At 33.3% G+C, this 13,724-nt stretch overlaps 1 protein-coding gene and 1 pseudogene across 4 annotated transcripts; one reads left to right on the top strand and one right to left on the bottom strand.

The window, feature by feature from the left end:
- The first annotated feature begins 7,043 nt into the window (after positions 1 to 7,043).
- Positions 7,044 to 8,725, top strand: LOC125869995 (1-aminocyclopropane-1-carboxylate oxidase homolog; annotated as a pseudogene).
- LOC125871504 (protein SLOW GREEN 1, chloroplastic-like) lies at positions 7,221 to 10,650 on the bottom strand. Of its 4 annotated transcripts, none has more exons than XM_049552108.1 (2): positions 9,481 to 10,650; positions 7,221 to 7,358 (listed from the first exon to the last, which is right to left on the bottom strand). In XM_049552108.1, exon 1 carries the CDS (start codon positions 10,578 to 10,580, stop codon positions 9,528 to 9,530), a length of 1,053 nt encoding a protein of 350 aa, XP_049408065.1. In that variant the 5' UTR covers positions 10,581 to 10,650; the 3' UTR covers positions 7,221 to 7,358; positions 9,481 to 9,527. The 4 variants fall into 4 exon arrangements, with proteins under 4 accessions (XP_049408065.1, XP_049408068.1, XP_049408067.1 ...); XM_049552111.1 differs by lacking the exon at positions 7,221 to 7,358 and adding an exon at positions 8,249 to 8,267; XM_049552110.1 differs by lacking the exon at positions 7,221 to 7,358 and adding an exon at positions 9,208 to 9,287.
- Between the last annotated feature and the right edge of the window lie 3,074 nt (positions 10,651 to 13,724).

Here is a 13,724-nt window from a genome sequence, read left to right as displayed (position 1 = left end):
ATTATTGCATACCAATGTTATAATTTATGAACTGAATTTTGTTGTCTTACCACATGCAAAGTGAATGGGTACCAGAAAATGATTCATTTGAATAGATGAATTTTTTCAGCCCAAAAACTAAAATAAGTGAAAGGGGTTCAATTCCAGATACATGCAATGTGATAAAAATTATTTAGCAAATAGTAGTTTTTTTTTTCGTTTCACATTCAAGAGTGTGATCTAATAGTTAATGAAGTGGGTTGAGAACTATGAGATCGCAATTTCAAATTTCCACAAAAGATAAATACTAGGTGATTTCTTTTCATCTGTCCTAACTTTGTCAAACAAGAAGTGACATATATTTCATGAAATTAGTCAAGGTACGCACAAACTGTATTAGGTTCTTCATGTGTGCAAAATGGTACAATAGGATTAGATGGTGAGTGAATGGCACCTCTTTTTCAGTGTGCATGAATGGTGAAGACAAGTCTATAATGGAATCATTTGTCTTCTCCAAGACACTAATTATTTTCATCCTACCATAATAATGTTTGTCCCCATGCTGTTATTATTATTATTATTTTCCCTTTTCACTGTTATTGTTTTTTCATTAATTATTAGATCCCTTTGCAAGACACCAAACGTTTGGTAGTGTGTGTGTAAAATAGTCAAGTTAAAAAGGCTAAAAACACGCCACCATTGAGTTGCTTATTTCAATGTGTTATAAATTACACTAGAAAAGACATCCAAATTGATACACTACTAGTTAAAAATAATACTAGCTACTATGTTTTTATTTTTTAAAATTTCATTGCGGAGTTTATTTAGATATATAGTTTTAAATTAGCTCACGAGGAGAGGATTGTCAATATCATATAAGAAGATCAAAGACCTTATAAATGCCCACTAATGTGGGATCAAACACTTCTCCGCATGATTGGACATCTAAAGCGTAAATAATATAAGATGAATTTCCAACATCGAATGAAAATATATAATGAATTGAATTAGGCTTGAATCTAATACTATGATGAATAAATGAACATTGACCTAACATAACCTTGAGGGGAGAACTGTCAAATATCATATAAAGAGATCAACGACCCTAACTTTGACCAATGTGAAACTCAATAGTTATAAATTGTCTTATATATTCAAGGTAAAAGAAGAAACATGTTTCAAGATTGACAAATTTCTAAAGATGGAATACGCATAATGGAAGAAGAAAGTAAATTTTTTTATAAGATATAACTCATTTTTACATTATAAATACATTTTTGAAACTGACATAATTCGAAAGACAAATATGTACTTGCTATGCCAACGCACCTAATATATATATTATATAAATTAACTTGGATAGTAACAATGTCTTAAGTGATCGGACTTTTTGTACTATTTGTATGGAATTATTCGTTTGGTCCTATTGTTGCCTCATATCGAGTAGTATAAATATTAATATCTAACTATTTAGTGGTCCTATTTTTCAATTGTGAAAAAGGTAAATTTATTTTTAAAAAATGTGACTACACTTTTTTTTTGATGACTTTTTATCTGATGTTCGGTGTTTGCATAAGAGCCTAACTAATTTAAATTTGTGTTACATAGAATTTATTTGGAGGAAGTGTCTTTTACTAGTATGACTCAAAATCGAAACCATTGATTAAGAAAGAAACAGTTTTATCCAACTCTCAAGCACTAAATTAAAAGGCCCTAATTTGCTAATTACTTAATTGTTTTTACTGAGAGTGGTGACAAGTTAATACAACTTCTTGAACAAGGATGGAGCTGTTTAACTGAATAACTTTGACTTTAAGCAACAATTAATTAAAGATAAAGTTAAAAAAAAAAAAAAGCAAATTGTCTTAATTATTAAAGTTGTATTTTGTAGGTCCAATTCCACTTCTAATCAATACCCATAAATTAGGGTTTCATCAAGCAGCCACCCTTGCTAAAGGAATCATTTAATCTTCTAGATTAATTAACCTAAATCATTCCATTAGTGATCACTTACCACCAAAATAATGTTTAGATATTAGGGAAAAAAGAGTTTTCACTTATGTGTCGAATTGGAGGTGTAAAAAGATTACACAATCGTAATCTATTAAGGATGAAAAAGTATTGATTTACCTTTCACTACAATCTTTAGAGGCACCTAAATTGCAATTTATAAGTACGATAGGTTCACGGATGATTCATATACCTGATTCCAATTTGTTTTGGATTGAGGGTATGGTTGTTGTTGTTGTAGTAATTGAATCATAAATTAATATTAATTTAGGATATTTATAGGTTCTCCTTAGAAAAAACAAATCTATATATGATTTCACTATCCAAAAGTCTTTAATAAGAAGTATATAAGAAATTTTTCTTTTAGCAAAATCTAATTGGATATACGAAAACAAAAAATCCAAATAGGTTAAAATAGTACTCCAATTAATAATGTATAAAGATCCCAAATCTTCTTAGAAACATAGGGTAATTAAACCTACTTTTTTTGAGTTTCTTTTCAAATGGCTTTCATTTACTTTTGTCCTAATTTAACTAGAAACTTAACCCTCGATCCACTAGGCATATAGAAATAGAGTAGCATCTTAGGGCTTGGTATGTTAAATTAAAGTTAATAATATCTTAAATTGTCACATTATATTTTGTTAGTGTTTAGAGCTCAACTTGTAGTTAGAAGTACTGATTTGTAAGATTATAATGGTGAAATTATATTAATTAAATAGGTAACTCATCATTAATTGATGGACAAACTTGATGAAGTGAAGGACAGAGCCAGGTCGAGACAAGAAGGTTCAGAACTCTAAATCCCTTTTGAAGAAAAATTATATATATTGTGTTTGTTGTGTTAGATATTCTAAGGAAGTTGTCTACGGAATGTGATGCCGTTTGGTGAAGATTTGGACAAATTTTAAACAAACATTGCTCAGATAAATTCATTATTATACACTTTTATACCATGTCGATATATTGTTTATGTAGATGTGTAAATACTATATTATAATAATAATAATAATAATAACAATAACAGTTCCCGCAAGAGCATGGTTGATCGAGTGGTTGGGAGGTGGGTCTCCTATGTGGGAGACCTGGAATCGAATGCAGCCTCCTTCTGATACTCAGTCATGAGCTCATCGCATGAAACTTGTCTAGTGTGGTTTAAATCTCTGGTGGGGTTTGTGAGCTATCACACAGTTAACAAGTTACGACAAAGTGTTCATCCGAAGGGCAAAGGTTATAAGCTCCCTGGTTTATAAAAAGCTAATAATAGTTTATTAAAATTGTTGTATAATTATTGGAAGAAAAAGAAGTAAAAGTCTAATATTTCACTATTTTCAATTCAATCATGAAATGGAAGAAGTGATATTTTGTCCTTGATCCACTTTTGATTATTTTATTCTAACCACTTCTATCTTCTTCTTTTTTTAATCAAAACTAAATATGTGTAATTTAATTCAAGTATGAAGAGGAGCAATATTTTGAAAAGGGAAAAAAGTGCAATCTATCAAATCAACAAATATTTTTTTCGCAAAGTACATATTACAAGCACTACACTTATGGAGCACAATGTATTTTGGAGGAATATAATTTTTAGTCTAATCAAGTCGATCATGAATTATTCTAATTGATAATAGTAATACAAATCACTTTCAAAAACGATTAACTGAACTACACATTCCAACTTCTTAGTGATTTAATATACATATTTTTGAATGAGGTAGAAATATCTCAATTAGAGGAGAGAACGAAAAAATATCAAATGACCCAATATATATGACAAGTCGTACTTTAAATGTCACCAAATTTATTAGGAGGGCGTTAATAATTTGTCAATAACAAATAAAAAACTATTCTATGCAATTTTGAGGGGGGGGGGGGGGGGNGGGGGATCCCTTGGATAGAATCATTTGATTATATTGACAATTTCAAATAGTATGATGACCATTGGCCAAACAAGCCCCATCGTCTAGTGGTTTAGGACATCTCTCTTTCAAGGAGGAACCGAGATTCGAATTCCCCTAAGGGTAGGGTACGACGAAAATAAGTCAGAAATTAAATTACCAATAAGTCACAAATTAGATTACCAATAAGTCGAAAATTGATTCTTCCTGAGTCGATATCTAAGCAGTTAATAGGAACGGACTGTAAATTTGTTGGCAATATGTCTACGCTGGTTCAAATCCAGCTCGGCCCAATTATTCACCAATCCGCCATGAGATGATATAACCCTCTTTGTACTTCAGAAATATCCAACTCGGAGATTAAAAAAAAGATCAATTTTCTGCTAGATCCTACATTTTCTTGGATTGTAGTTCAATTGGTCGGAGCACCACTTTGTCAAGACGAAATATATATAACGACGAGCATTTTTAAAAGCAATAAAGAGCTAGGAGAAAAAACTAGGTGGTCCATGAGACTCGAAGTGAAAAATGAGAAGCACGCAATTAATTTATGAATGATTAAAAATACCAAACATTGAAGCAAATTCTCAAATAAAATATTTGCTCTTAACCAAATAATTTTATGTAAAAAAGGTAGATGTACAATTGATTGACCCTACATTCAAATAGTAAATATTGCTTTTCATGTACAATCAAGATAAGTTTCTATATATGATTTTTAGCTAATTTAAACTCTTGTTTTTTTTCAAATTTTGTCAGTGTAACTTTTGCTAGGTGAAAAAAGTATTGTCATAGTGACATGAAATAATATCATCATTGTTTCATAATTTTCTGCCAGCAATCTGAGCTGAAAAAGAAGAAACAGTTACTAACAAAGGAAAGAGGAATCTGGTGAAGAGTTTTCATTATTCAAGAATATTGTTTTTTTTTTTACTTTATATTACTGCACTTTCACTTGATATCCATATAATAACATTACTTAATGTGATCCCATAAGAGCGTAAAGACTTTAGGCATATTACATAAACATAATACTTAACTTAGCGTCAGCTGTCAATTATGACATTTAACTTTGGGTGTGCATAAGTAGACACTTAAACTTGTATAAAATTGAACATATAAACACATTCGTCCTACATGGCATCCTACGTGTATTATGCCATGTAGGATAGGTGTGTCTACTTGTTCAATTGTATACAAGTTTAAGTGTCTTCTTGTGCACACTCAAAGTTGGAGGACATAATTGTCTGCTGAAGCCAAATTAAGAGTCATATTTATGTATTGATGTAGAAAGGTTGTTTCTGATAAGCACCCAGATCAAGAAAAATGTTTTTCCTAATGATGAGTGGACTTGTCTCGTCAGGACCTTTTCTTGAATTTTCGGAAAGAACTTATGTCGGACCTAGAAGGGCAGAGAACTTGTCATTGTCTCAAGTGTGTTATCGAACACAATGGCTCTGAAAAAGTCGAAATAGGAAAACACTCATTTTCTACTTTGCACAATAACTAGCACGTAGAGGTGCATCCTTCGTGGTCTTCTTGTACTAAGAAAATGTTCCTTTAATGTTGTAATACCCATATTAGATATGAATCGAACTGTCTTACATCGCGTTGGATTCCTATTAAGTTCAAAATATAAAATTTCAGTTAACTTTGCAAAAAGGTATGTAGGGGAGAAATTTCACTCTCAGCCCTTTCTAATTTGTCTCCTTTTTCCACTTCAATACCGTCTTTCTTCTCTACTTTCACTTTTTCTTTACCAAAATTTGATGCATCTACTTTAAATTGAACTTAAAAATAGATTTTTCTTTATTAAATTATAAATTTCTCATATATTAAAGAAATAAAATTATTAAAGAGAACTAATGACTTCTCTATATATATGACAAAACTTGATGTTTATATCAAGGCCTAATTTAGACAAACGGGATTTTACGCTAACCATATAACGCACCTAAACTAATTCCATAGGATACGTCGTTACCTCTCTCCATCAACTTTACATCCCAGCAACAACAGATACTAGGACAAATGGAAAAAAGAGTCACCTAATGTTTTGCCTCAATTTGAACCCGAGACCTTGTGATTCCCAACCCACTTCATTGACCACTAAGCCACACCCTTAGGTGAGATATACACCAGTTTAAAGAAAACAAATTCTAAATCTTGATTTTGAAATTCAAATATAGATAATAGAGTTTTCGTATCTTTTTCGATCTCTCAATAAATCATTTTGGCAAAAAAATCATGATCGACGAGATCATTCGATATGAAGTGAATACATGACAATAAAAAGGAAGTTATCTGGCACTTGTGCTGGTGAGAGGCAGTGGATACTTGATTAATCAGTCGAGGTGCGCACAAGCAAAAAGAGCACAAAAGGGAAATATCATCAAGGCACTCCCCATCAAGCATCACCTAGCTAGATGAACAGAAGATGAAGAACCTAAACTGATAAACAGAAGGCTAGGCTATAACAAGGAAAACAAGATTTGCAGTCAATGTCAAATTGAGAAGAGAGTTAGCTTTCTGCTGAGTGAACCCAAACAAGAGCGGACACACTTAGATTAGAGCAAGTTTAGCTTGTCCAATGGCGCAGTGGAAAAATAATGGTAACTTGAGTGCGATGACACCTAGAGTTGCGAAGGTGAGTTGGAGCGTAAAGCCTTACCGTGTTCCAAAAGGAAGTATACATGTCTCTCCTTCATGGATATTCTCCACAGGGGAGAACTCAGATCCAGCCATTACTATAAAAGCTATTGGGCATCAATGGTATCGGAGTGCACCTCTTCACGAGGGTGATTAAAGTGCAACGAAATGCCTTAAAGTTGAATAGGGTTCGCGAAGCATCTGGCTTACCGGTAAGAATCAGTCCCTCTACGGACTTAAACAAGCATCCCAAAATGGCAAAGGAATGTGCTACTAGGATAACCCAACTTTGAGTCAAGACTCAACTAACAGCAAGGTTAGTGCCGAAGGAATCACCAACATAAAACAAGCAAAAAAACTAGTACAAAATAAGAACTAATGAGCAATACATGTTTCTGGTGGCTAAGATGATAATTGATAAAGAATTAACATCCAACTCATATCAGGAAATGACTGCAATGACAACTCAGACTAAGTGACCTTAGTTCATAACATCCTAAAAAGAAGATGGTGGTCTCTAGCACTAATGATTTTCAGGTCACAGTTAAGAAAAGTTATGACAAAATGAGTGAATTAAAAACCTTTGATGATGCTGGAATCGATAAGGTACCTCAAATATTCATTCTACCACAGAAAAAAAGGCAGGAGTCCTCGGATACATGTGAAACACAGTTCATTTTCCCATTGATAGACCTTGAAGGCATCGACGAGGACCCATTCAAACACAAAGAGATTGTGGATGAAGTTCGAGATGCATCGGAGACATGGGGTTTCTTCCAAGTGGTTAAACATGGGATTCCAACATCCGTCTGGGAAGAAATGCTGCAAGGAACACGAGAGTTTTTTGAACAAGATGTTGAGGTTAAGAAACAGTACTACACTCGAGATACTACGAAGAGGGTGATTGATACTAGCAATTTTGATTTGTATAGCCCTTCTGTTCCAGCTGCAAATTGAGGAGACACACTTTTCTGTTTAATGGCTCCTGATCCTCCCAGTCCACAAGAATTGCCAACAGCATGCGGGTAGATGTTCTGAACATGAACTTTTTTCCCCCTCCCCACCCCCAAGAGGACCAATAGTTTGTGCTCCCACTTACCTTCGAGTGTGACTCGAACCCTCAACCTACTGGTTCATGGTGAAGGTGCTCAACCACTTGAGCAAGCCACACTTGTCTGAAGATTGGGATCAAAATGTTTCGGGGTTTCTGAACATGTATTAGAAAACCAACCAGCTTCATTTATGACAAAAATAAACAGCAAACCATGATTTATGTTGTTATGGTTAAGTGCTTTCTTGCAGCTGATTTATGATTAATGTGAGTTTTGGTGGATATTGTTGGAGAATTCAACTAGAAGTATGGTCCCTTTGAGCCAATTGAGTATACTTAATTTTTTTCAAATATCAACATGCGGCATTACATCAAATTTTATTTGAAATTACTGCAGTAAATACTAATGGAGTACTCTAAGGATCTGATGAAACTAGGCTGCTCCTTACTTGAATTATTGTCAGAAGGTCTTGGTCTCAATCGTTGCCATCTCAAGGATATGGATTGCGCGGAGGGGCTAGGTATTTTGGGACATTACTATCCAGCATGCCCCCAGCCAGAACTCGAGATAGGCACCAACAAACATTTTGACAATGACTTTATCACAGTGCTTCTACAAGATCCTATAGGAGGACTTCAAGTGCTTCACCAGAATCAATGGGTTAATGTTCCTCCTACACCTGCAGGCTAGTATTCTTTTACTTTTCTAAACAACTACAATCAATAAGAGTTTAATATACCACCTAGCTAGTTTGGCACTGATATCATTTATGGTTATTTTTGTTGCTTTTTTCAGCTTATAACAAATGACAAGTACACAAGTGTTGAGCATCGAGTATTGGCAAATAAAGTGGGACAACAACATCAGTTGCATGCTTCTTCTACACAGGTTCACTGCCATCTGCCAAGCTTTATGGCTAAATTGTTGTCGGAAGATAATCCTCCAAGATATTTATGGAGTAACACATATTTCTGGTTGCTGGCTATCCACACAAAACCACTTCTAGTCATGAACATAATAACTGATAAAGAATTAACAACAGCTCATACTACAGGAAATGGCTGCAATGACAAGTATTCCTTGACCCATCTCAAATTGTGCTCGCTACCTTTGTTCTCTTTCAACTCTATCCAATGATTAGGATCCCAAACCTGATCTAGCGGTCATGAGTCATGGTTATCTCTAACTACAAAGATAGTAAATTCACTTCTGAAAGCTAGGATCAAATGTGGTTGTATGGTACAGCTTTTATCAGACAACTCAAGCGCTATAAAATATCCTAATGCACTGATGATTAGACTTGCTTCAAAACTGGTTAAAGTTGCAAAAGAAGAACAGGGGTGAAGTACAAAAACTGTCTCCATAATAAGATTTACAGATGCAATCACGATTAGAACCAATCAAGCATTCAATGGTTGATGGAGGAAACCGGAACATTGACAATGAAGCAGAGTCATTCCTCAAACAGCTCTTTACATCTATAATACTCTATGCAGCAAAGTTGGCTGTGTAAGTCTGTCTCTTCCATCTCAACATCACAACACATATCAAGCGCATTCATTTTGTAAAAGGACAGCTCATATCAAACACATATCATGGAAGTTTCAAAAGAATTAAAGAAAAAATCACAAAGCATGGTTCTCACTTCCATTCTTGATTAAATGAACTATGATCACATGTCGTTCGATTCAGATACCTGCTGAAAATTATTAAAGAGCCTTCATTCCCCTCTGACTAACAAAAAAAAGATCTTTTTTTCTGAACCTAATTGCTACTCCACAACTCATATAACAATAAACCTATGCAAACCAGACAAACTTATTTGAAACATCTACTAAGCTCAAACCATTATGTAACTAGTAACAAATAGAGCAAAATAATTTCCACCATACCTCTACCATCCAATCTGAACTTCAGCAGAACTGAAGCCTTATTCTATTCAGCTTTTTGAGCTAGCTCTCTCATTCTCCGCCCTCTGTGCAAAAACCTTTGTTGCAATCATGTTCTCATCGAAATACCTAGCATAGGGATGCCCTTGCGGTACAAGTCTCCGATACTTCTCAAAACACTTCTCAGCCTCATTGTTTTTCCTCAATAATGTGTATATTATTCCTTGACACAAGTAAGGCCTGAAATCCCTAGGCTCCTCTTTAATTAACTCCTGATAAACCTTCAATGCATCTTCATATTTCCCTTCTATCACCCGAATTTGTGCAAGCAACAGCTTAAAATCCCTCAAGTCACTTTTTTTTTTCTCCTTCTTACACAATTTAATGCCCTCCTCAACCTTCTTCTCGATTTCCGCCAATTCCTCAATCGATTCATCTTGTGAAGCTGCCAAAACGAGTCCATGATAAGCCTCGACACGAAAAGGGTCTTTCTTTAGTATCTCATTGAACCCAACTTTGGCCAATTCAATCTCCCCAGAGTTCACATACAAATGAGATTTCAACAAGGGCCATTCGGTCTCATTCGGTTCAAGCTCAATCAACCTATCAATAATGCTAATAGCATCCAGCATTTTCTTATTCTTTATCCGAATTTCCATCAAAATCCTTAACGCTTCCACATCATCCGGGTGAGTAACCAGGTGTTCTTCAATTGCTCTTTCCCTTTCCTCCTCTGAAATTGCATCTCTCACCACATCAGTTTCCATAGCCGACGGAGTAAAAGCTTGGTTAGAAAGTGCAGGTTTCGGGAAGACAAAGTATCTTGCGAACAAAAGGGTAGTGGCAGTAATTGTAGCAATGAGTGTTGGCTTAACGAATGAGAATGGGTTATGGGGTTGTTCATTAGGGGTTTGAGGGATAAGGGGTTTTGGGATTTTAGAATTTTGTGAAGAAGAATAGGCTTTAATGGTGGAGGGGTAAAATGGTGGAGGTGAGGTTCTGAAGGTGAGACAAGAAATGGGTTTAGCATAAATTGGACGATGATGGTGAAGCTGTTTCTGAAATGGGTTTGTTCTGGAGCCAACAGGGATTAAGGTTGTCATTGCTTTGGTGAAGACGAAAGAGTGTAAGAGCTCTTAAACCCTAACGATAATGGTGGAATTTACTGTCTAAAGAAAGTTTGTCTATGGAGAAAGGGTGAACCATAAAAGGGCCTTATTGGGCTTGTTTGGTGGTAGGCCAAATTGACTCAATGAATTGGGCTTTTGCTTTAGGCCCATCAAGTGGTCGAAATTCAAGTAAATAATATTCGAAAAATTGTATGAAATAGCAAACTAATAATTCAAATTAAATGTTATAGTCATAGTTTATTTTAATTGTAATTCGCAACAAACATCCCCTTTTTTTTTCATATGATTCGATATACAATTAGCCATTTTCGGTATACAAGTAGTCATTTTATATATTTTGGTATAAAATGTGTTTTTGTTTGTATAAAACGAGAGAAAAATGTATATACAAATACAAATATATATATATATATATACATATTTGTTATATACACTTATAATTATGCAAATACAGATCTTATTATACAAATTACAATGTAAAAATGAATTTACAAAACTGAACAATTTGTATAAAATTGAATGTTTGTAGCGAATTATACAAATCAAAAGCTCCATAGCAAAGCGCAATTATGCAAACTATAACTATAACATACAAATATGATTTTTATGTTTGCTATATATGAAAGTTGCTCAAAAATATTTGGCTTAAGTCCTCCACGTCCCCTTAAAGTTGTCCGTATAATTCACTTAAACACATCAACTAAAGTTTGTACCTATTGAACACTTCTACCCATTTAGATTAGAACCATCTGAACATTTTTCTGACAATCAGTTAAAATATAAAGTGAGTGTAGTACACTCGCGATGACGTGAAAAATTGTCGAATAAATGATGTACGTGTGACATTTTGAGTCAAAATAATAATTAAAAAATTATGACCAAAAAAGAGGGAAAATGTTGTTAAGTTATTGTCCACCTACCATCGACTCAACTTCTTTCCGAATGCTGCGTACATCCTCTATTGTCGTCCCCATCATCACCCCTTGTTTTCTCTTAATTCAACTATGTTTTTCATATATGTTTTTTTTTAGACATGTATAAAAAAGAAAGTTGAAATAACAGACCATTCTTTCAACTTCTTTTGGAGTTGCACTTTTCATACCATATCAGCAAAAAGTGTCTCATAGATACTCATTTTAAATAATATAAGTGTTCAATAGATACACGATATAATTAATCCAACTATGTTTTTCATATATGTTTTTTTTAGACATATATAAAAAAGAAAGTTGAAATAACAAACCATTCTTTCAACTACCATCGACATCAACTTCTTTCGGAGTTGCACTTTTCATACCATGTCAGTAAAAAGTGCCTAATAGATACTCATTTTAAATAATATAAGTGTTCAATAGGTACACAATATAATTAAGGTGTCTAAGTGAAATATGCGAACAACTTTAAGTGACGCTCAATGACTTAAAACTACCTTATTAGACATACATCACTATGATATATTGTAACCTTACTTGTACTTTCAAATAGTTACATATATTACCAGTTTTAATATTTTATACCATATATCATTGAAGATGTCATTAGATATCCATATCTCTTAAAATTAGTTATATGCACAATTAAAGCATGACCAATTCAAGCTTTCATGTTAATCAATTCTCTCTCCCTCATCAACCTCCATCACCGTTTTCTTTCTTTCTTTCTTCCTTCTCTACACCACGAATTTCACTATTAAATCTTTAAAATTGAAATTTGAAACAACAACAAAACAATTTGAGGTTTTCATCTATCTAATCATTTTCAAAGTTATGTATCTGACATAAATTTCAATAAGTTTTGTCTTCTAGTTTTTAAAAGTTAAAGTAAAACTCCATTGAATTAGAATTTTCTTAATTTTCTTTCATGGCTAGTGATTCTACAAATGAGAAGAATGTTTATTTATTGTTGCTTGAAAACGACATGAAAATTACCACTACAATTTTTTATATTTTCAACCGCTTAAATTTGGATCCAAAAATACAAAAAGTTTGGCAAACAAAAGAGAAAGACAATATGTAATTTAGAGTTAATATCTTAAAAGGTCACTGAACTATGAGAAATTATCTTGTAAAGTCACTAAACTTTATTTTGTATCACTAAAATCACTCAACTTTACACTTTTATCTTCTAAAATCATTAAACCATATTAGTCACCAAAATAAATCTGACATAGCAAAATAAATTATTTTTTATGCCATATCATCGTGGACCCCACAAATAAATAAAATTATAAAATTAATTTATCAATATACATACCCACCCATAAGTTGTCTTCTTCTAAAACAGTAAAACCCTATTTCTGCCCAAATCTCCCCAAATCTCCCGCTTCCTTCTTCTACTTCTTTCTCTATTTCTCCCAAAATTCTCATCTACAAAGAGGCACTGTAAAGTCTATTTTAAGGTTATTGATGCTGAAATTTTTCATAAACAATGGATTCCTTCATTTCTTCGTGATGAAATCTATAAAAGAATGGTCCCCCCTGCACCCACAAGCCTCTAATGCCGACGAAAGGGACCTCTACGCTCTTGGTAAATGAATCCTACTTCAAAACGAGGTAAAAAATATAAATTTTTTAACTATATTGTCCTTTTTGTAGAATCTCGAAATGGATTTAAGGCTTTTTGTATTCTAATTTTTTTCCCCTGTATTTAGAGGAGGTTAGTTCATTGTTGATTTCGTGTACGAGGATGTGATTATCTAATGTCTTTGTAACCTTAGTCTCCATTGTAGTGCTCTAAAATTAAAAATTTAGGCATTAGCCTATATGGGGTTTCTTTCATTCAGGTTATAAATTATTCTTATGGATTAATATTTATTTGTTTGTAAGAGTGACTTGTTTATTTTTTATGATTATACTATTATTAGTATAAAGTAAATATTTAATGCTAAGTATTCTTTCTATCTTTTTTATTACAGAGTTTTCTGGTTCATGTTTTTTCCTGAAACTTCAAAGGCTTTAGAACTACATTTTTCAAACTATTTGGAAGTTGTTAGCGATATCGACATTGAAGATACAATAGTTGATAATAAGGAGGATAATGGTGTGGACAAAAATGTTTTAATTGAGGGAAATTCAACTAAAGTTGTTTTACAAGGTATTAGAGGTGATGTAACTAATG

Source organism: Solanum stenotomum, chromosome 7, assembly GCF_019186545.1.
Source record: "Solanum stenotomum isolate F172 chromosome 7, ASM1918654v1, whole genome shotgun sequence".
Classification (NCBI taxonomy): domain Eukaryota; kingdom Viridiplantae; phylum Streptophyta; class Magnoliopsida; order Solanales; family Solanaceae; genus Solanum; species Solanum stenotomum.
The sequence above is the reverse complement of the archived record's forward strand: the minus strand, read 5'-3'. Positions and strand labels throughout refer to the sequence as shown.

Coding starts and splice junctions, on each gene's coding strand:
- LOC125871504 (XM_049552108.1), bottom strand. CDS start 10,580: ATGACAACCTTAATCCCTGTTGGCTCCAGAACAAACCCATTTCAGAAA.